Raw genomic sequence first — 23304 nt, forward strand, 5'->3', positions numbered from 1 at the left:
TTTCTCATGATCCTAAATTAATTTTCCTAGTGTAGAAAAACTGATCAACAATTAAAACTTTTCCTGGGTTGCTAGCTGTTTAATCCGCTTGGGGAATAACAATGAAGTATTTTAATTTTAAAACAGGGTTCCTGGAAGTCAGTTTTTAACACGAAGGAGTGTTCATTCGTGAGCGGTAAAGCGAATGAAGTAGTTTTAGTTGACGGAAGGCGAAGAATTCACGTGCAATGATCGGCCTCAAACTGTCGATAGCGGTAAAGTTTTAAAGCGCACAATTTCTTCGTCGCCCACCAACTGAAACCGCCAACTACGGAAACTAAAACGACTTGTGCATGACGTTTTAAAAATTAGTTTCATTTATTTTACAAGCCTGACAGATTTAATCACTACATCAGCAGACCTATCTTAAAAATAAACAATCTCACTTCCTGCCCAACAAGCTTCTACAAAACCTGAATTCAAATTGTTTTTTTTTTCAGGTTTTTTTTTCAGCGGGGGACACTGAACCCTTTAAGCGCCGATATCAACACCCACAATCTCCTTAACTTTCTAATTTTTTCGCTGGGAGATTTTGTTTAAACATCAACTGAAGACAGTTATTTTTGGTCATCGCTTCCTTCGTTCTCTTGATCTTTGCCTTTTGATCAAGTCAGTCGTGATATTGTGGAGAGAAAATAGGTGATGATTAAGTTTTGTGCTGATTAAACTTCTGAATATGTTTTAACTATAAAGTCCCATTTGCGCTCACCTTGTCAAGTCATTGTACTGGCTTGCGCACTAAGGTTGTTATATGAAAGAAATCCTGTGACCATTCAAATGAAAGCTACTGTTATGAAAACTACTTTCCTTCTGTGCTGTTTATTGTGTTGTACAAGGTGGTTCTAACTTTTAAGTCTGTGAATGTGATCCTAAAGTGTGACCATTTAAATGAAAGCTACTGAGCAGTACTTTTCTATGGTGCTGTTTATTACGCTGTACAAGGTGGTTCTAACTTTTGAGTCTGTGGATGGAATTCTTAAGTGTGACCTTCAAGGTAGAGGTTATTGACGGTCTAATCAATGATTTAGATTCAATCATCACATATAGATCACATTAAGAAAGACTGTGATAGCACACATTTTAAAATGGGCCAAGCCAAGTCTTGCTAAAATGCCCCAGACAGAATAAATTCGCAGTCACTAAACAGAAACAGCATGAGGTCAAAGGAACAGTCGAACAGTTGATAACATCTACCTGGATATGGAAAAGGCTTTTGACAGAATACCAAACGAAAAGCTTCTATACAAACTGGAGTATTTAGGTTTTCGTAACCCCGGAGGTGCTGCACTGGATATATTATTACCTCGCTGGTTGCGAACACCAAGGCTAAAAAAGATTTTTCGTCTAAAACCTTTCGATATTTCTGATCACCATTTCTCAAACTGATGAATATAAATTCAGACGAGTGAGACCATCCTTCCTATAGTCGCAGCAGTACGCACATGCACGCCTTGGAGCCCTGGGTCAAATGAAGGGACTGGGCGAGGGACTGGGCCCGTATTGAAATTGGGAGCGCCTGTTGATTATTATAATACAGGACGAAGGCGCTCTATATCTCCCATAAATTAAAGTTGTTATGGTCGAAGGCAAAATCATGTTTGGAGTTGCTGCACTTGGAGTTTCCGCTGTTGTGGGTTATAGCCTCTACAAATATGTACAGGGAAAACAGAAAGCTCGGAGGATCAAAGAAGCTGTCGACGAAATGGTATGGATGCTGAATTTTCATCATTTTTGGCTCCAATTTATTTAATTTGTCGTTGCATGTTCACTTCGTGTTATATTTTTGTCCCTCAAATTGTGCAAAGAAAATCATAAAGTCACCGTTGCTGGTATGCCATTATTTTTGGAGCTATTTTGTTTGTCTGGTTAAATCTTAAGCTTAACCAACGGTCCAACGTGTGCGCTGCAAATATACACTGATAAATATGCTTCTAACTCATAATGTTTTCAATAGAACATTTTTATTTAATTCGCATTATTAGCATATTTTTTTTTTACTGTATTTACTTGTCTTCTAGAGGCAATATCGCTGACGTGTTTGCCTTGTTTCGGCTTTGATATTTCCACAAGTCCCACAATTACGATAAAAAATATTTTCAAGTAATTTATTTTTTATTTTATTTTTTGCATTACATTTTTTTTGCACAAACTCCTTCAAAATAACATATTTATTATAATGGTTGGAGATCATAGCAAGCTCTACCGAGCTTTTCAAAAAAGATCCCCATACTTCAGTGAACTAAATTACATATAGCAGATGGATACAATTCCTAAATCTAATATTTGGACGGGTTTTGGTTATATAAATTATCTAGTTGTCTAAGGAAACAAGTAAATCTAAGAAAACATTTTATTTTACTTAATATGTTAATAATTGCTTCTGTTAAAATTCAATTTTTGTGGTTTATGATTCACATTAGTGTGCAAAGACTAATCTAATTTTTGCTTGAAAGTCTTAAAGAACACATCATTAGGCTTGTGTTTGTTGGGGTGGGGTTTGGTATGGAGAGGCAGATGAACTGTGAAGGAAGACAATCTATTGTGGATAATAGGCCATTTTCTGAGCTGTTTTGAACCTCATTATGAAAGTGAGGCTAAGTGCATAGCTTTTCATATGAAAATTAGTTTTGTTTGCATATGAATGAAAACTAATTTTAAGTTCATAGATAGATAAATATATATGAAAATATTCTAATAGTTAATATTTAATGTCCTATAGATACAAATATATAACATTATCAGACAGGAGGTCTATATATATACAAGCCATTCTTCTTTTTGTAGATTCCTCATTATATTTGTACATTCTTTGTAAATAATTATCTAATATCATGGAAGTACATTCGAGAATTTAAAGATTGTAAAATTGACACTGTAAAAGTACAGCTGAACATCTATAATTTATTATGGACTCCAAGGGGACAGGAATGAGGTTCCGTATTATAGAGCTCTCTGATTTCGGTCTCTCAGGGACCAAGTGAACTGTCCATAATAGAGAGGTGTCCGTAAGGAGAGGTTCCACTGTAATAAAGTTGAAGTTAAAGTTGAAAATAACGAAAACTATATGTGAAGCTTCGCCTGTATAAACATGAGGTTCAAAGCAACTCAAAATCAGAGGCCTTTTGAAGGACAACAAGCATGTTACTATGTTGGATTTTTGGATAGAGGCAGAGTTTTTTGCAACACTGTGATGCAGCTTTGCTGCTTTACAGTTTACTTTGTTTTCGTTCACGGAGGTCTACCACTTTATTAAAGGAGACTAGACTGAGACTAGACTAAACTAGACTGAGACTAGACTAAATTAGACTGACACTAGACTAAATTAGACTGAGCTTAAACTAAACTAGACTGACACTAGACTAAATTAGACTGAGATTAAACTAAACTAGACTGAGACTAGACTAAATTAGACTGAGACTAGACTAAACTAGACTGACACTAGACTAAATTAGACTGAGACTAAACTAAACTAGACTGACACTAGACTAAATTAGACTGAGACTAAACTAAACTAGACTGACACTAGACTAAATTTGACTGAGACTAAACTAAACTAGACTGACACTAGACTAAATTAGACTGAGACTAAACTAAACTAGACTGACACTAGACTAAATTAGACTGAGACTAAACTAAACTAGACTGACACTAGACTAAATTAGACTGAGACTAAACTAAACTAGACTGACACTAGACTAACTTTGACTGAGACTAAACTAAACTAGACTGAGACTAGACTAAATTAGACTGAGACTAAACTAAACTAGACCGAGACTAGACTAAATTAGACTGAGACTAAACTAAACTAGACTGAGACTAGACTAAATTAGACTGAGACTAAACTAAACTAGACTGACACTAGACTAAATTAGACTGAGACTAAACTAAACTAGACTGACACTAGACTCAACTAGACTGAGACTAGACTAAACTAGACTGAGACTAGACTAAATTAGACTGAGACTAAACTAAACTAGACTGAGACTAGACTAAATTAGACTGAGACTAAACTAAACTAGACTGAGACTAGACTTTAAACTGACAATATATCCACAGCAACTAATCTGTATCTCTATTTTTGACCTTGCATGTTTTTTTTTCTCAAATGTTTTTTGATCGTTTTCCGTCTATTCGTTTCAACTGTAATTGTATCAACCATCTCACAGTCTTCAAACATTATATGTAACAACTCTGTAATGACGAAGCCTTATTCTATAAGCCCTATGGTTTCTGCTAAGGCTTCCTCACCACTTTCTCTGTAATATATATTTTTTATACTCTTATTTTGCTCTGTAACGTGTGTGGTGAAGTAAACAAACAAATTTGTAGACAATAGACTATACCAGTAAGACTAGATTAGAGACTAGATTAGACTAAACTAGACTAAAGTCTAGACTAGACTGAGACTAGACTGAGAGTAGACTAGACTAGACTAGACTGAGACTAGACTGGACTAGACAGAGAAACAAAGATGGTCTTTTAATTTGGTTCTAGCCATGGTCCAAGCTTTCATGTTAGTTTTATGCATGTTTTGTTCTCATGCTAAGAGATTTCATAATATTCATTTGAACACAGGTAAAAAGTATTGATAAACCAAATGTGTACATCAGAGATATAGTTGGCGTCAGAGATAAACTCAAGAAACTTTATGAGGGAGGCCCAGAAAAACTGCAGGTAAGTACCAGCTACATTATTTTAAAGCATTGAAAGTGGAAGTAATACAGTAACGTTTTAATGATTTAAACCTTGGGGGGGAGGGGGGGTGGTAGTCTGATCCTATTTCAGACCTAAAAATGCAACTTTCTGGTATTCTTTTTTCAGACCTGGCCTTTAAAATCCATACCCATTTTCAGACCTGGGGTGAGTTGCATAAAGTTTAATGTCAGGCGTAACTGCTTATGCCAGACCTTCAGCCCTGAGTCACATTCAATATTTTAACGTCTGACGATTGCATTTACGCCCGCTGTTAAGTTTTATGCAACTCGTCCCTGGTCTCTAAAATGCATACCCATTTCTGTAAAATCCGGCCATACCTGTTTTCCTACTTTCGGACCAAAATGTTCCCCTGCCTGGACTGAAACCATCAGGTGAAACACAAACTGTTCAAGAGTTAATTTACTTTAAAATACTGAAATCATTGAAGTAGGGAAAGCTGCAGCCATGGTTCAAGTAAACAAGATGTTCAAGCCTATCATCCCTAGATGCTAATTATATTTTGAGAGTATAAGGGAGTGTGTTTAATGGAGATAGATTGCAAACCTCTGAGAATGGGAGGATTGAGTTTTTAAGCGTAGCTTGCATGATATACAGTCAACTCTCTCATAGCAACCAATTCTCGTAAGTGACCACCTTCCCTAAGTGACCACTTTGTAAACAACCGTTTTGTTTCTCAGTTAAATACTATTTCAAGAGCTCTCTTGTAAGCGACCACCACTCAAATTTCTTATGGATTGCGACCACTTTTTAGGCCAGAAATTACACAATTATATTCTTTTGTTTTCTGTTTCTGGTAAGCAACCACCCAACATAATCACCTTTGATCATTAGTAAATCATACTCAGAAGTGACAAAATTTCAATTCTTAATGACGCTGCCCCGGCGGACTGCTGACAAATAATAACAGTTTACAGATAGAGAAGTTGGCTATAATTATATCTGTAGGTAAAAGGGAATTGTTACAGTGATCTGTTCGAAAATGTTATTGAATATTTCATCAGAAGAATGAATAGATGTGAAAAAATCAAATAAATTAGTTTCTATTTGCCTAATTTCAGCTGCTAAGGTAATATTTACATGTATAACTTTATGTAATTAATTAATCAATCCAGTATTAGGCTTATTTTGTTGCGGATCTTTCCCGTAAGCAACCACTTTGTCGTGCCCCAAGGGTGCCTGCTTACAAGAGAGTTGACTGTATGTAAGTAGTGATAGGACAACTCAGTGTAGGAGACTTGTGTGCTCCAATAGCTACAGCTGACCAACTTTAACCTTTCTTTAATGAAGCTGCGAGCAATTCGGGAGGCAGATTTGAGATGCTTACAATAAGTTGCTTGCTGGTACAAGAAATGGGAAGATTATTTTGAGCCCGGAGGAGGTGCAAGACTTTGTTGGAGAGTCCTTTCAGAGCTCTGTCAATGTTTGAAAACAAGAGAAGGCTAAGGCTGAACAATCAAGATTGCTGTGAACAAACTTGCAGCCTTCTGAAGATGGGACAATTAATTATTATTATTGAGAAGTAAGACATGCTAATTTCATGTGCACTTGATTGTCAGGTCCAAATATGGAAGTTACGTTACCAGAGGCTTTGAAGGAGATTGTAGGCCCAATTAGCCACAGCTTGCCAATAATAACTTTGTTTTTGTTCTAAAATATCACTGTGTTCTTAATTAATCTTGCAGGTCATATCGGACTTTGACAAAACTCTCACTAAATTTTCCATCAATGGGGAAAAAGGCTGCACTGTGTATGGTGAGTTAGTGTTTGTTATTTCTTGCAGCACCTGCAGGTGTGACTTCAATGAATGCATGCAAATTGGGATTCCAGTTCTAAAGTGTGAGCATTGATCAAGAAACCATTGAGGACATTACAAAATCAAGCTGTTACCTTTGTTAGTATTGTACGTACACCTTACTATAGGAAATTAACACTTGAGGTGTTAATTATGATAAGGTATTTGAAATTAACGCGAATTAAATTAACGTGAAGAAAATTAATGTGAAAGAGGTGCTAAAATTTCAAAATGACGGAAATTTATGCGATTTACACAAAGAAACAGAGTTTTTTCAGACAGGAACAAATTTATTTAAACACTTAGTGTAAAAATGTAGGATTTAAGCGAAGAAATCTGGCTGGCACTTCGAGTGTTCTTCACAGTGTCCAGGATATCGGCGGATCTCCATACAGATAAAACAGTGCTTTTTGCTTTCTGGAGTGTATCGAGAACTTGGGGTGAAAATAATGGAAGTTAAGGTTGTGAAAATTAACCTGTTACTTAATAAATGATGCGGAAGTTAACGTTAACGTTAAATTAATGCGACTTAAATTGACCCAAATTTTAAAAATTCCTGTTAATTAGCCTTAATTTCCTATAATAAGGTATTTTTGTTTTGGTAGATGATGATTCGGTTATGAGGTGCACTGTTTTATGGGGAAAATCTGTTCTGTCAAGGAAAATTGGTACTGAACTCGGGGTGCGTCTCATAGTCAAATATTTCCAGTGAAACTTATCCGAAAAATTCTGATTTTTCCTTATATTAAGTAAAAATAAAACTTAAAGAGAATCATTATTGGTTACTTACTTTTGTATGATATGGTGGAACCTTCTGAAAAGATCCGTTTATTGATAGACATAAATCCTAGTCGTCACTCTCGCTATCTGTTTTGAACTTGTTGTCAATGAATTCATCATTACTGCATCACCTGTTTCTTCTTCCCAAACCGCCCCATCCTCGGTTCTTCCAAGAGTACTAAGAGACATAAATTATTATTTGATCTGCACCGCCAACCGGTTAGCGCAGTTGGTAGAGTGCCGTACTACTGTGCAGGAGGTTGCGGGTTCAAACCTCGGCCGGACCACCACTCAGGGTCTTTAAATAACTGAGGAGAAAGTGCTGCCTTTGCTCTGACATCTGCGAATGGTTAGACTTTCTAGTCTTCTCGGAGAAGGACGATAAACCGTGGGCCCCGTCTCACAGCCCTTGTTTGCATATAACTCGGTGGGACATTAAAGAACCGGCTCACTGTTTGCGAAGAGAAGGGGACGTAGTTCCCGGTGTTGTGGTCTGGTCTTTGTGTGTATACTCTCATGGTGGGCACATTTGATCATCACGTCATATTAAAATGCGCGTTACAAGTATTAAGTACTGTATTCAGTATTCAGTATAAGCACCTTTATTGCCGTCATCATCAGCTCGTTACTTGATTTATACTTGTAGTTTTTCTCTACAGGAGTCATTGAGAGCTGCAAGATGTTTCCTGAATCATACAGAGAAAAGGTAACTAAGGGTTATTACAACTTTTGGGATTTTTCACCCTTTAAATATTATAATTATTATATACTATTAGTTATATAGTTTACATATAAGTTGAGTGAAAAGATTAAAACCTGCTTGAAACTTCTTGAAAACCTAAAGTCAAGAATGTAGCTTTCTGATAAATGAATTTGATGAATCAGCATTAATTATAACTTACACAAACAGTTAGCATGTTATTAATTTAGAACTTTCAAATTAAATTAAAGGAAGTTGGCAAACCTTTTGTTAATTAGTTGATCTATAGCCATTTTCTTGTATTTTCAGCTTTGAAATGAAAAACTTGTTTGCTAAAGCATAAACTAAGGTTAATTGAAGGGGTGCCTAGAAAAAAAAAACAGTAATTGACTTCTGATGAATTGCTAGATTCTCCTTCCAAATTGCCTGGTATTTGGCACTTGTGAAACAAAAGGAGAATTTTACCACTACATCAAAAGTCCCCCAGGGCCTTATTCTATGCACTCCTTTAATTACAGTGTACAATCATGTATCAAGCTGCAAATTCTTTGAAGCTGTAACATCTGATGCAGGTTTTAATGTAATTTTTCAACTTTTAGGCCAAAGAACTGAAAGAAAAGTATATGCCTATTGAATTTTCAGGGTAAGGTCATGTTTTGTTTCTGTCCCAGTATACATAGCAGAATGTTTAAGGATGGAGCTAATATTTGTTACTACATGTACATAACTATGTATAATAATTGTTGTAGGTAATTTTTGCTTTTAGTTAATCTTATTTTTAACAAGGTAATTTTTTTTTTAACTGCAGTGGGTAAAATTTTTCTTCCTTGTTTAAAAAGGAGGTGTCAGTTCCTTTATAAGAAATTAAGCATGGGGACAAGATAGGAGAATTTGTTCGTTGATTTTAGGGTTTAAAGGATTAATGAGAAGTATTCTTTTTGGCAGGTTATGATTATGTGGGAAAAGCAGATTTTAGCTATTATTATTAATAGAAGTCCAAAAAAAAAAAAATAATAATAAAAAAAAAAAAAAAATTGGGGGTAGCCACACATTTTTTAGAGATTAAATTAAGCTTCAATTTGGAAAAAAAATGGAAAAAATTGTTCGATTTTAAAGTTTTTGAAGTTATTATTGCTTAATTATTCCCAAAAAATGCAAAACCTTCAAATGTTAAGACATGCCTTCCCCACAAAGTCTTATTTACTTTGCAAAATTAACCTCTTCAAAAAGTTAGTTTTGTTTGATCTTGCAGAGATCTGTCATCAGAAGAGAAAGAACCTCATATGATAGAGTGGTAAGTCTGTAATGAAAACATGCTTTCGGTTCAGTCTCTAATAGCGGTAGCAAAATTAATGGTAAATTTGTATGCTTTGACATAGTGAGACTGCAAACCCAAGACTTTTGCGCCTTCTAAAATGTGAGCTTGAGATTCTTATGATGGATTTGTAATAAAGTTTAAAGTGAGAGAGAACTGCTTAAAAAAGTGAAACTGTGAGACCCATGAAATTCAACTTAACAACAATTCTGGCAAGTGGAGGTTGGGTGCTCAGGGGAAAGCCAATAGCCCCCAAACCCACCACAAACAGGACCTGGGCACCTGTCACATTGAAATATGGGATTTCAGTGGAAAGAATGTAATAAAATTAAACATTAAATTTCACTTATAATGATGAAAAAAAAATGGCATGGGGTGGGGGTGGGGGTGGGAGGAGGATGCAAACAGCACAGTTAATGCTTAAAACGCCAGCACTTGAATCTCTTTACAGTGGCCAATTTACCTTAAGTTAAACCAAACATTCGTTTCTACCCTCCACCGACGCAGCACCACAGTTTCTTTCATAACTAACCCCCTTATCTCAAATTTAGGCTTTTTGGTTACACAAATTTACAGGTAATACATGGAGAAATAATAGTTGTAATAACCATTATGATACAGTAGTTAATAAAAGGCAATGGTTATGAAGCCTGGCAAACCTTTTTGTTATATGTTTTTGTCAGGATTTTTGGCCTTGACAGTGCACAGACGACAAGAGATTTTGAAATGTGTTGGAGCAACTGACCAGTAGAAACATGTGTTAAGATATTCAACTGTAGTGTGAACATTCAAACCAAGGATTGTGCACTGTCGTGGGCCTTCCAACATAAATTGCAGCACCATTGTTTTCATGGCAAAGTTTCATAACCAGTCCCTCAATTAACTATGTAATAACTAAAGATGATTTTGATTCTGATTCTGACTGTTAAGGTGGACCAAGGCGCATGAGCTCCTTACTGAGCTTGGTTTAAAGAGGGATGATCTTTCACAGGTAGTGGAAGGTGCATCTATTGCATTGAGGTAGGGCAGACTCATGGATCACTGATCTAAGTATCATTTAATGTGCTTTCTTGAAAACCTTTTATTTTATAGGTGGACAAAAGGAAATGAACTCATTATTGAGCTGAAAATCAAGCAATCACAAATACCTGAAATTGTTAAAGATGCACATATTGCGCTGAGGTATCTGTACAAGCAACGAAGCAATACTCTATTGCAAAATTGCATTTGATGTTTTCACTTTACAAATTTTGTTTTGTTTTTATCTGTTTGCCCAAATGCATGTGCACTTGATAAACTGCACTTTAAACAGATTAAAATTACAGTTTACAAATCAACAGCTGCGTGACATTTTGTAAAAATATAAAATTGCATGATTCAGTGATCAAACCATCAGCTCTAAGTGAGTACATATTTCTTTAACTGCATGCAAGCATTTCTTTACTGTTTTTGTATTACATAATAATTGTTATGAAATATTTCCTAGAATGATCACATCCAGGAATCCTCTCTATCTCTTCAGACTCCTGGATTAATACTTTAAAATATCTACAAAATCATTTAATTTCACATAATTCATCTGATGTATTCATAGAGTATTTTTCAATTGAGTGTCGCAAAGCCAAAACCAATGCAATCAGAACTCGAAACTTGTGTAGCAGAGCAAAAGAAAGTAGATGAGTAAATGCCTTATTATTAATGGCGCTCAAGTGAAAACTGCTTTTAATTAACATACAGTGATTATGTTCAGCCTTATGCACCTACTGGTGCGCAGAGATTTGATGATGATGATGATGATGATGATGATTATGGTAAACATTCCTTCTTGTACTTAATGTCAGAGATACTTATTTTTTGTTTCACTTTCAGTTGTTGATATGAAATGTGAGAATTTCGTTTAAATAGGAGGAGGGTCATTCATTTGAACGAAATTGTGTTACTTTACAACATAATATACTGAATTTGTTTGCATTTTCTGTCCACTGTGTATGCATGAATCAGAGAGATTTTGTAATGAGATGCATTGTTTAAATCAAAACAGTGGTGTATAAAATAATGTTTCCATTAAGAGTTTGTAATGAGCTTTTAAGTCAAGACCTTTCAAATCAGATGGGAGCCAAAAAATGTTCCTTTTTGAAAGGATTAGAACCAAAAAATAATGAAAACAAGTAGAATACAATTATCAATAGGCGATCAATTATATGAACAACAAAAAATAAAAAAATATTTCCATGGAAATATGCATTGTTGCAAACTAAAAGATATTAAATAAATAGTAAGTACTTTTAGAGTGGCAATTTTAAATACTAATTAACTTAAAATTAAATAAACATGAAATTAAATTTAGTAAAATAATATTAAGTTGCAAAGATAAAATTAATGTTAACTTAATAAGGTAGTCAATATATGTTTGTTGATATTACAACTGAAGGAAGTTTTCAATAGTGACCCTCTTTAGATTTAAATGTATATGTCATGGGAAGTAAACAGTATGTCCAGGAGTCCAAGCATATTTTAAAAATTCCATGCATGTTAAGGAAATTTTCTGAATTTGACTTTCTAGCTCATCAAGTAACAGTTATTACAAGTAAATGTCTATCATCTAGTGTGATTACCTGGGGGATAATAGTCCAACAAAATGCTGTTGAGAGTCAAGTTAACAAATAAATGAATTGACTTTTATAAATCACAGTTACAGTACCGGACAGAAGTTAACTAACAGGGAACGCGTTACTGGAACGCTTAGGGAATGGAAAGTGAAACCCAAAGGGATTGCTAGTGGAATGCTTAGGGAACGCTAAGGGAACGCTAGGGGAATGCTTAGGGAACGCAAAGCAGAACGCTTTAAGAACATTTTCAGTGCAGTGTTCTCTGTTAGGTTACTTCTGTCTGGTACTGTATTTATTGCACTGGGGCATCCAAAACAAAGCGACTTCATCCAGTCAAACTTGAATTTTCTTTGTTTTGGATGTCCCAGTGCGTAGCTTGCTCGATCTCCAGCATGGTGGATTTTGTACTGTGTGACCATTAGCTGCAAAGGCACGTTGTTAGTTGATTGCTATAGGTCTCTACATCTGTGGTATTTAGGACTACCCTTACTGGTTGATCACACTAGACACCGCTTGGGACAACAGAGATGCTATTTCTCTGTGGATCCAAAATCTCCAGAGAATTTTTTTTGCTCCAACCCTACCCCCTATCATTAATCCACTACTCCCCCCCCCCAATAGGCCCTAATCCCCCCCCCCCCCCCCATGAAAATGACCTGGCTCACTTTCCTGCAAAATCATCTCCCTTTCCTGTAATTTCTGTAAATGACTGCACCAGAATGGGTGAAATATGCATCAGAATGCATGCAGTCCAGAACTGTAACAAGCATTAAAAAGGGAAATTTTGTGGATTATTTTTGAGAAGTAAATATTATGGTAAAGGAAAGTTGCAAAATCCCTTTTTCTCCAGGTGATTGGGTGACCTGTGCAAAGCACCTGGAAGATTTGCTCTGTATCTGCGAAGCTCCTGGATAAACTGGATGTTGCAAATTTATAAACACTGTTTTTGACTGTTAGACATTTTTGATCTGTTGGTTGTTACAGAGATGGTGTGGAATGGTTCTTTGTCAAACTGCACGAGAAAAACATACCAGTCCTTATCATATCTGCAGGCTTGGGAGGTACGTAAAAAATTAAAACATTTCATTTTCAGAATTACCATAAGGTTTTTTAAATCACACAGTCCCTTAGTTTTTATCATCAATTTACAGTCATAAGATTGTAAATCAGAGGTGCAGCTTATCTAAGAGAAATCTGGAAATCTCATTGATAATATTATGGAAGTGTCAAGTCAAGCTCTTCTTGTTAGTTACATGCCTGTTTATAAAACTAATACTTTCCTTCACAGCAAAGTTACTAAATAAATAGAACGCACTGATCAGCAGTCTGACTGCAGTACTAGAAACAATGTTCTTCATTTCACAGGTCAAGTCAGTGGAATTTTAGCAGAGCTTATAGATACACATATAAGCATAAGGCAAAGTGTAATTTTACTGTACTCTTAGTACTTACTGTTTAGTCACGAGAAATGAGTTTTAACGGTAAAGACATTAAATGAAAGACTTCGGGTCACAATATTTGTCAGTTTATGGGTAAGACAGTTTATGTCTCTGTGGAAGTAATCACTATCAATGATGGTATGTTAATTTTAGAAAATAAATAATGTTATTATTTATTTTTTGTTGACTCATGAATCTTGTGTGTTTTCTTTTCAGATATCATCAAGGAGGTCATTGATCAACAAAGTACATTGTACGACAATGTTACCATTGTGGCCAACTACTTCAAGTATGAACAGGTCAGGTTATTACATGAAGTTCGAAAACATATTAAATAATAAATAATTGAAGGATTTATTTTATGCAAGACTTTCTTCAGATTCTTGAGCAACTTTCTTCTCCTGAAATCAAAATTTCTTCAATAAGCTGTGATCTATTTTTAGGCATGGGGTCTGAATATAATGATGTAAGAAACTTAGTTTTGAATATATGTGTAGCATGTATATGCTTTGCGGTTGAAAGATTAAATAGAAGAAAAGATTCTCGCAGTTATCAATTGTATGCAACCAGACTGTTGCGAACAATCTGAAAAAAATTCAGGCTTGAACGGGATTTGTACCCATGACCTCGATCTGCGATGCCGGTGCAGTGCTCTATCAACTGAGCTATCAAGCCAACTGGGAGCTAGCCATATTGTGAGTTCCTAATATACCCGTGAAGAATGAATGAATACTGTATAAATTACTGTGTAACATGTACATATGCACTGAGGATGAAAGATTAACAAAGAAGAAAAGAATCTTTTCTTCTATTTAAACTTAGTTCTGTAGACATTTAGTTCATGAGCCAAATGCACAAAGAATTAGGCTATTACTCTTTGCTAAAAACTGAATCAACTCAAGAAAAACATTACTGGGAGCAAAAAAAGGAAATCAGTCAAGCATCAGTCTCTCTTTTGTGTAGATCACTTGCATTTAGAAAACTAAGAAGCTACAGCCGTAATTGTTTTTAAATAATCTCTTGCACATGATAACCAGTAGACCTTTAATGTGCCAATTAAAGTATAACTTATTGAATAGAGGAAAAACCCTCAAATTTATTTACACAACTTAATTGATAACTAAAGCAGTTGTGATCAAAAGAAAGCCTGAAAAAATTTCAGTCTTGAATGGGATTCATGACTTCGGTGATGCCAGTGCAGTGCTCTACCAACTGAGCTATCAAGCCAACTGGGAGCTGGTCATATTGTGAGTTTGTAATATACCTGTGGAGGATGAATATGTGAAACATTTATTTAAGCTGTGGGTGAGAGATTTTTAGGAGAAAGACCCCAGTTTGCAGTTTTTATTCAACTTTGTTATTCAATTCCGTGGATGGTAAAGTGAATTTGCTGCAGGTTAGAACTAAATTATTGATGTTTTATGGCTCTCTTTTGTACCAGGGTGTTATGGTTGGATTCAAGGACAAACTTCTTTTCAGTAACAACAAAAAAGAGATGACAAAAGACTTGGATTACTTTAACAGACATGTGGTGGGTTATTTCTTGTTAATAACTAATGGGGTGTGGTGGGTTCAGGTAATTTATTGCTAGTGCTAACTCTGTCTAGACCAGGGTGGGGGGATTTTGACCGCACCAAATTTGAATGCAAACTTTGTGACATTTTCATGAATTTATAAGAAAAAACTTTGATGTGGTATATGTAAGTTGGTGTTCTTTGATTTGATGTTTCCTTGGCAACCAGGTAGGTTTTTCAGAAATTAGAATATTAATTCCTAAGAAAGATTACCTTTATTTGGTTTGAGTTTGGCTTGGACTTTTGTTTTGATAACTTTTTGGCTGATTTCGGTAGTTTTTGAAGTTTTGGAGGAAATCCACAAAGCCAAGGTGGGGTATCTAAGATGGAGGCCATTAGGAAATCATGATGTCATTCCCACGTCATGTGTTCATTAAACTCATGTATCATTGTATGTCATAGCTTTAGTAATCTTGGAGTTATGGAGGATGGGTGGAGGGGAGGGGAGGGGAGGGGGATTTCAAGGCCCAGACTGGATAGGGTGGAACTATTTTTTACCATGATGATCATAAAAGTTTTTTGATACAAGTCTACCCATCATAGAGTTTGGCATACATATTTATCTTGGGATCATATGGGGTATTTAATGCAATGGGCCCTGTTTTACTTGTCACAATTTATATTTTTGAGAACATTAAAAAATAACAACACTTCAGTTCAACAAGGGATAAAGTTAATTACCACTGGCAAGAGGACATTCATACCATAAAACAGAAAACAGGTAAACTACGCTGTCTCGCAGGAAATCTCATGGAAAATCTCAGCACATGGAGGGTGACCAAGGTGTGATTAAAAATTTACCCTGTCTAGGGAAAATTTTCTTTTGTTTACTTTAGTGAACTCCTCTGTTCATTGTTTCTCACTGTAGGACCGTACGGGAGTCATTGTAATGGGAGACTTGCCAGATGATGCCAATGTTTCATCAAGCCCGAAGAATTCTGAAGTTACCCTCACCGTTGGCTTCTTGAATCAAAAGGTGTTTATTGAACTTTAAACTATATGTTTATTTGCCTTTTTCCTAATATATTTACAATTAATTCATTGTTTAATGTATGGCGAGGTGGCCTCTAGAAACCACCAGGCTCCAGTGCAAAGGCCGGATAACTTTATCCTGTGGATAAGTCACTATCCGACAGTTTCAATCTGTGCAAAGATTTCAGTATTTCCTCTTGTACTAGCGAATATGCACCCTCTAACCACGGTTAAGTTTGGGAGTGTACAAAAACCTTGGACAACATTTAACGTGAAGTATATTTTAGACACTAAATAGTACTCTATTCAGCAGATAAAGTTATCCGGCCTTTGAACAACTGAGTCCAGGCTTATAGTTGAGGCCACCTCGTACCTAACAATATATGCTTACATATTTTGTGCGACAAGTGTGCGGCTTTGCCAATTCAGTGATAATTTTACTAAAAACTCTGACTAGCAGTTTATTCTTAAAGTTGGGAAAACTTGTCAGTAAAGTGATTGTAACAGCCGGGAAGGAAATTCCAGATCTTTGGAACTTGTCAAAGAATCGTGAATTATTTCATATTAGTTCGGCAGTGATGTACGCGATAGTTGTTGGCAGTTCAGGTGCTATAGCCATGAATATGGTGTGAATATGTGGATAGAGCATTACGTACTGTAACAGTTAAGTTGAACCAGAGGTCCTGTAGCTCCCCTTGTAGTTGGCCAAGATTTAAAATCTGGTCATTTTTCTTGTTCTTTTTTCAAGTCTTTTGAAGTTTCAAAACAGCAGCCAGCATCTTTTCATGCATTCTACTCAAGGCCTCGAGATTAACGGTAGCCAACGAGCCACAGACAGTCTGGTAAAAATTGAAGGGCTCAGCTAGAGCATTAACCGACCTATATCGCATAATTTCAGATGACGCTTTGTTGTTTTATCTCAGATTCACCAGAGTTCTTGCATGTGGCTTTGAACTCCCTTCAATGTATTATTGTCTTCCTTGTTGTACTTTTGTTACTAATGGGTTGCTGTTGGAAGAGCTTGGCACCTGAAAATCATTTAAGAATTGAGATTTGAAATGTCTGTTTTATAGGTGGATGAACTTCTGAACAACTACATGGATGCATTTGACATCGTCATTGTTGATGACCACAGCATTGAACTTGTCGACCTGCTGTTGATGCCAATCATAAGAGCTTAGAATAAAGCAGACACTAAGTCAGATGGTTTGGCATCCGTTCATGACCAGTGTGCTAGTAAAATAGTTTTAGCTGGTGAACTCTCCTTGAACTCACTTGGGGGAATTTTCTAATGTGCAGTTCCAGAAAATATCCATACTCCCCCCATGGAAGGTTTTTGTTTTGCACCTCCCTCCCTTCCCCCAGAAATTCCAGTTTAGCTTCATACTTTGCTTCTAAAATTTTGGCTTTTTAAGACCCCTCTCCCTCTAGGAATTTCCAATGACCTTCCATGGGGTGGGTATGGATTTTTTCTGGAACTGCACAATATGCCACTGTGCTAGAGAATATTTTAGTTAAAATCTACAAGCTAATAGTCAGCTTAACAGAAGTGGTGGAAACATCAAAGAATGGTATTTTGTAATAGGTAATAATGGGTTACCTCTTTGGTGTAGGTACACTCTGGGGTGTAGAACAACAAAATGTAAAACCTGCATTTTAAATTATATGGGATTGATGTGTAGGTAAAAAATGTGTACACACTGTCAATTGAAACAGATGAAACAGATATTGAATTCTAGTGGTAATATATATCAGTTGCTTTCATCACTTATAATTTCATTGACCACATCATATTTAGACATCAACTCAGTCATGGTTTAGGTTGGTTCACATGGTTTAGAATTATTAATGTATTTTAAGTGTACTAACAGTGTAGTCTGGGTGAAAATCCCATTCTAGTGGAAACTACTCAAATTTTTTGAGTGCATTGACAGAAGTAATTCCAGTGGCTTACTTTTCAGGGTCCAACATATCATTGTCAGCGAGCAAAGTTTTATACATCCTTGTTTGGGTTTACAGGTACGTTTTCTGAAATTCTATCAAAGCCAGCAAAAATGTCAGCAATTGTCAGTGATGACTTGTAACCTGCCATGCTGGCAAGCTGAAGGTTGCAGCTTCTTTGAATTCAAAGCATTTGACAAATATACTTTTAACTTCATTTAATTTGGCAGAACAAAGTAAAAAGCAATAATTAAAGAAGGAGAGAACATTTCCAAAATTAAATAATGTTGAAACTTGTCTGGCAAAGATATATTAACAACTCCACTGTTACTACAATGCATGAGTCAGCAATAGTTTAAGGGTTGACAGGGCTGTCCTAAGATTTCAAGTTGCTGGATAAATACAACAAGTAGGTGGGAAATCAAACAGCTAGGAATTTCTTTTAGTTCTATTTTTCTTCTATTTTCCTATGAAAATAGCCGGGGGCCACGTTCTTAGTAACCGGGGGAAATCCCCGGCTCCTACCTTTTAATGACAGCCCTGGGTTATATGTGAGATTTTCATAATATGTGACTTTTTTGCCTTGAAAATCAGAAATTGCTCAAGAGAAGCTCTAGTTTGGTGCAGAGACTTGTTGTCATGTAGGGAACTTTGTTTTAAAGTGTATGTGACCTGCAAAAAAGAGGAAGTAATGCTTGACGAATTTCTTTTGTGTGTGAAACTGAACAAGCAAAGCATTCGTGGTCGTATTCAAAAGAAATCCATCAAGTGTTGGTTCCTCTTATGTGCAGGTTGCTTGTATTTAAACAAAAGTTATAAGTTAATTTTGTTTATTTAACACTTTGTTCAAAAACTAAATAATTATGCAACTTACTTTCCTACATGATAACTGATCTCTGTGCCAAAACTGAGCTTATTTGGAGCCATTACAAATTATTTCAAGGCAAAAACAGTCACATACGATCTATAGTAACATAAAACTCTTCAACTGTAATTTCTCTTTTCATTTATTTGATTGTCAGATACCAAATAAAACACAAGGGAACAGGTTGAAAATTGTGTAATTTTTATTCTTTTCAAAGACTTGAAAAATAGCTTACAGTGTAATTTGCAGAAAGGTTTGAAATGGCCATATGAATGTGACATTTGGCTGTCACAGTTTCCAAAACAAGACTTAACATGGAAAGTAGTTTTTGATTTGACTGTCCAGAAAAGATGTTTCAAGTGTATGATGAATTGATTTGCCCAGATCTGCATAACAATTAAATCAGAATTACATGGCTCAGCCCACATAATGTTACTTTGCAGGTCTGAAACACTAATTCAGTGTACATTTCCAGTTTTTAATGCTAGACTTGGCAAGCTTACAAATCTGGGTTAGCAAAGATACAGTAACATGACCCATCAATTCAAGGTTGACTCTCGCTCCCTGTTCATCATTGCTTGGCATTCACCCAGTTTGTAAGAAATTTGCTTCCACCAATCCACGTCAATAAATTATTAATCCTCTGGCATTATTTTTATTCTGTGACGCTCTGGCCCTGCTTCAAGCTCCACCCTTTCTAACATCCATCTACAAATAAAAGAGTACAATATAATTCATTATCCTTTGTTAATAGACTTGCTGTATCAAACAATACAAAATCACTGCGGGATGGTAAAGTCATACTTGAGTCTGAGTGGCCTACACAGCCAGAGCTTAACCTGGTTTTTGTAGCATGGAGAGACTAGGAGTATAACTATTCCCCCCTCCCCTCCCTGGATGGAATGCTAGTCCATCACAGGATACCCAGCATGAAGTGACTAGGAATATTACTACCCCCCCTGGATGGGATACTAGTGCATCACAGGATACCTAGCATGACGTGACTAGGAGTATTACTACTCCCCCTGGATGGGATGCTAGTCCATCACAGCATACCCAGCATGAAGTGACTAGGAGTATTCCTACTCCCCCCTGGATGGGATACTAGTAAATCACAGGATACCCAGCATTAAGTGACTAGGAGTATTACTACTCTCCCTGGATGGGACGCTAGTCCATCACAGGATACCCAGCATGAAGTGACTAGGAGTATTACTACTCCCCCCTGGATGGAATGCTAGTCCGTCACAGCATACCCAGCATGAAGTGAATAGGAGTATTACTACTCCCCCTTGGATGGGATACTAGTAAATCACAGGATACCCAGCATTAAGTGACTAGGAGTATTACTACTCCCCCCTGGATGGGATACTAGTCCATCACAGCATACCCAGCATGAAGTGAATAGGAGTATCACTACTCCCCCCTGGATGGAATACCAGTTGATCAGAGGGTTACCCCCAGCAGTATGTTGCTAGTGCCTGAGTGAAGAGAGAATGTGAAGCAACGTTTCTAAACAAATTGAATACAGTAATGCAGAGACCAACCACCAACCCTTAATCCACTGACCCTCAAATCTTGAATACTTCTGGTTGAAAGTCTGACGAGCTGACCACTACAGCAACTCCAATGGGATTACACTGAACTTTTAGTTCGGACCAACTCTCCATGCCCTGCCCTCCACCCACTGTACCCAAGTTAAGCATGTGTGTGATTGTATTAACCAAATGAGAGAGATTTCTTACCCTTCACCTTCCTTCCTGGTAGCAAAAGAATAAAGATTTCCTGAGGTTTTACTACCTCTGACTGGAATAACTACCTAAAAAAAATATGAATTCTATGAGCCACGGTATCAACATGCAAATTATCCTTGCTGCTTTCCACATATTTCTCACCGTACTAGTTAGGAGAACTCATTTAAAAATCTAAGACATTTTATCTTGGTGATCATTCTCTTTATTCTCATCACCTGTTTGTTTGATCAAGCAGTAATATTGTAAGGAGAAATTAGATGTAAGTTGCTGTTGTGACTTTAACGTGCTAAAGTCACTTCTCGTTTTAGTTTAATACGTACATGTATGTAGAGTAAAGGTAAGTTAAAAAACTTTGTTGCTATTTTTGGTAATTGCTAGATTTCAGAGTGTTTTAGTCAATTTTTTTCTTCTTGCCGACTGTCGGTAATCTAGTGTTTTAGTCAATTTTTTTCAGGTTACCGACTGTTGGTAACCTGTCAGTAATCTGTCGGTAACCTGTTGGTAACCTGTCAGTAATCTGTTGGCCAACAGTCGACGACAGTCAGTGGAGATGAGCTGTTCTTCACTTTTACCGATGTTTGTACAACTTCCCTTTAGATGCAATACTGTAGTGTCACTAGCCATCAAGTTGTACTAGCCATTATGCACAATCATTTGTATAACATTGTAGATACTTAGTGATTTATGCTTGAAATTCTCAAAGTCATGTTTTGTAACGGCCTTTGTCAGTTGTACCTTGCAACTTTGTCATTCTTAGTTCACAACTCAAATGAGCTCTTTGCAGCTAATGGTTTCATGGTACAGAATTCACCATGCTGGAGAACAAGTTACACACTGGGACATCCAAAACAGAGCAACTTTGAATTTTCTTTGTTTTGGATGTCCCAGTGCAAGCACTTGCTCTCCAGCATTTTGGATTTTGTAGCATGTGACTGTAAGCTGCAAAGGGGCCCATTTGATGTTCTTTGACTTAGTGTGAGAAGTTTACTACATGCAAATTGCTCATTCACCCAATAAAATTTAGAAGCATTGGAAACAATTTTCTGTGCTGATCTTGCAACGGTTAAGTTGCATTGTAACTCTCACTTTTATTCAGTTTTAGTTCCAATAATAATATTTATTTTTGCAGAATGTGTCACTTGTTAACAATAGTACACAAATTCTAGTCTTGTATTGATCAAAATTTTGTTCAAGTTTTTTTTTTAAGAAACAAGGGAAACCCATAAAGGCTGTTGGAGGGATTTGAGGGAGAAATGTGATCATTGTCCCCTCCCCCCCCCCCCCAACCCCCCACCACCATGGAAGGCATCCGAAATTCCTGGATGGTGGGATGGGACTGTGTCTTAAAAGCCAAAATAAAATAATTTAAAGAGAAGTATGGAGCTTAATTGGAATTTCCCACCCATCCTCCCCCATGGGGAGTGGGGAGGCAGGTCCAAGAAAAAAAAATCCCTGGAACAACACAAGATAATGTTCCTTGCCTGAGCAGTCCTATTGTCAACCCTGATATCCTTGCGTGCGAGATTCAGATAAGGAATTCTTATAGGCTTTCCAATAGTATCTGATGCAAGTTGGTGTTTCTTTAGTGCCTCAACTGACTTCTTATAGTAATCTTGAGCGGCTATACTTGCTGAAAATATAAATGACATTAGCTTTTAGTTAGTTATAAGTTTTGAGTTTAATTAATGCACCCAATAATAATGTTAATAATACAAGCATTCACCATCACTTTTATGGGAGTAACCCCTCTCTCCACCATCTAATTTGCTATCGAATCAGTTGCTTTTATTTTTCAATTCACCTGTTATTTATGAAATAGTGTAACCTTTTTCTTTTTCTACCTGCCTCAATTAGCTTCAGCTATGTGCAGGTGGTCTTTGCCTGTACCGATATGGAAAAGAACTTTTTGATAAAATGATGATGATGATTTTCATCAGTTCCCTACCGGTTGCAACATAACTGTTATAGGTCTCCACTCATAGGGAAGCAGGGAGGGGGAAGCAACATGAATGTTTGTGTCTTGTAAGACTTATTTAGATGCAACAACTTTGTTGTATGCGACATGTTGACGACAAGGTTACGGTGCAAATTGTTTCATGTAACTTAAACTTACAGCTTGTCGTGGCCATCATGTCACTTAAAATGTTGTAGGATTTTGAAACATTTTGAAATCCCATGATAGTCCTATGTGTAGACAATGTTGAATGGTGAGAGTTGTGTTCATTTTTTTCTCTGATGCAAGTAGGATGCTTTACAGAAATTACATGCGACAGTCAAAAACAAAAGTCTTACCATCCAAATCAAGCGTACTTTTTGGGGTACTTTGGAACCTGATATAAAACTGCATGAAATGACAAGGCAAAATGAGAATCCTCACTCTACCCACCCAGTGTATGATGAGAACCCTCACCCTCCCCACCCATAATTTGTGCATTCTTTCCATCTTTACAGATGAGCAGAGACATTTCAATTTCTTCCTAAAAGCTAAAAAAAAAAAAAAAAAAGAAACTGTGTGTTCCACAGACTGGCTTATGTTTTGAGCCCTGCATGCTGAGGTAATATGGTCAAGTTTTTCAAAAAATCTTGACCTGAATCATACCTTGTATCCTGTGGTGGAAAAACGCTGCTCCAATACAAGAAATAGAAGCTCCATATATTGCTACTTTTTTCAGCACGTCGGTACTAACCATGCTATCAATTGATCGCAGTACAAAACTGATGAACGAGAATTTGTTGTCATAACCTGAGATGATCGTCCGCCATTTTGTTTGAGGAAGGCGCAGGCTCAGGTAAACAATCAGCGGATTC

General features: G+C 36.5%; 2 protein-coding genes and 1 long non-coding RNA gene across 4 annotated transcripts; 2 read left to right on the forward strand and 1 right to left on the reverse strand.

Annotated features, from left to right (window-relative positions):
• The first annotated feature begins 1580 nt into the window (after positions 1-1580).
• On the forward strand, positions 1581-17866 carry LOC146481707 (cytosolic 5'-nucleotidase 3A-like). Of its 2 annotated transcripts, none has more exons than XM_085107937.1 (12): positions 1581-1744; positions 4615-4713; positions 6438-6507; positions 7987-8033; positions 8627-8670; positions 9280-9321; positions 10273-10362; positions 12936-13012; positions 13607-13689; positions 14832-14921; positions 15833-15940; positions 17010-17866. In XM_085107937.1, the coding sequence occupies exons 1-12, from the start codon at positions 1616-1618 to the stop codon at positions 17115-17117; spliced, it is 987 nt and encodes a 328-aa protein (XP_084964063.1). In that variant the 5' UTR covers positions 1581-1615; the 3' UTR covers positions 17118-17866. The 2 variants fall into 2 exon arrangements, with proteins under 2 accessions (XP_084964063.1, XP_084964064.1); XM_085107938.1 differs by lacking the exon at positions 10273-10362 and adding an exon at positions 10435-10524.
• A 1-nt stretch (position 17867) lies between these two features.
• On the forward strand, positions 17868-18933 carry LOC146481708 (uncharacterized). The gene is made up of 2 exons (XR_014864335.1): positions 17868-18250; positions 18434-18933. It is a non-coding gene; the product is annotated as an uncharacterized LOC146481708 (long non-coding RNA).
• Positions 18923-23298, reverse strand: LOC146481709 (cytochrome c oxidase assembly factor 1 homolog). The gene is made up of 4 exons (XM_085107952.1): positions 23096-23298; positions 21978-22126; positions 20488-20561; positions 18923-19450 (listed from the first exon to the last, which is right to left on the reverse strand). Exons 1-4 carry the CDS (start codon positions 23184-23186, stop codon positions 19378-19380), a joined length of 387 nt encoding a protein of 128 aa, XP_084964078.1. The 5' UTR covers positions 23187-23298; the 3' UTR covers positions 18923-19377.
• Positions 23299-23304: the final 6 nt, after the last annotated feature.

Source organism: Pavona decussata, unplaced genomic scaffold (genome assembly GCF_977016875.1).
Source record: "Pavona decussata unplaced genomic scaffold, jaPavDecu1.1 SCAFFOLD_48, whole genome shotgun sequence".
NCBI lineage: Eukaryota > Metazoa > Cnidaria > Anthozoa > Scleractinia > Agariciidae > Pavona > Pavona decussata.

What these genes read in the sequence shown, in the direction of transcription:
- LOC146481707 (XM_085107937.1), top strand. Translation starts at nt 1,616, where the DNA reads ATGGTCGAAGGCAAAATCATGTTTGGAGTTGCTGCACTTGGAGTTTCC. An exon ending in AAGAAGCTGTCGACGAAATG is followed by an intron (nt 1,745 to 4,614) that starts GTATGGATGCTG and finishes ATTTGAACACAG; the next exon opens with GTAAAAAGTATTGATAAACC. An exon ending in AAAAGGCTGCACTGTGTATG is followed by an intron (nt 6,508 to 7,986) that starts GTGAGTTAGTGT and finishes TTTTCTCTACAG; the next exon opens with GAGTCATTGAGAGCTGCAAG.
- LOC146481709 (XM_085107952.1), bottom strand. Translation starts at nt 23,186, where the DNA reads ATGGTTAGTACCGACGTGCTGAAAAAAGTAGCAATATATGGAGCTTCT. An exon ending in TTGACAATAGGACTGCTCAG is followed by an intron (nt 20,562 to 21,977) that starts GCAAGGAACATT and finishes TATTTTTTTTAG; the next exon opens with GTAGTTATTCCAGTCAGAGG. An exon ending in ACCAGGAAGGAAGGTGAAGG is followed by an intron (nt 19,451 to 20,487) that starts GTAAGAAATCTC and finishes TTTTATTTGTAG; the next exon opens with ATGGATGTTAGAAAGGGTGG.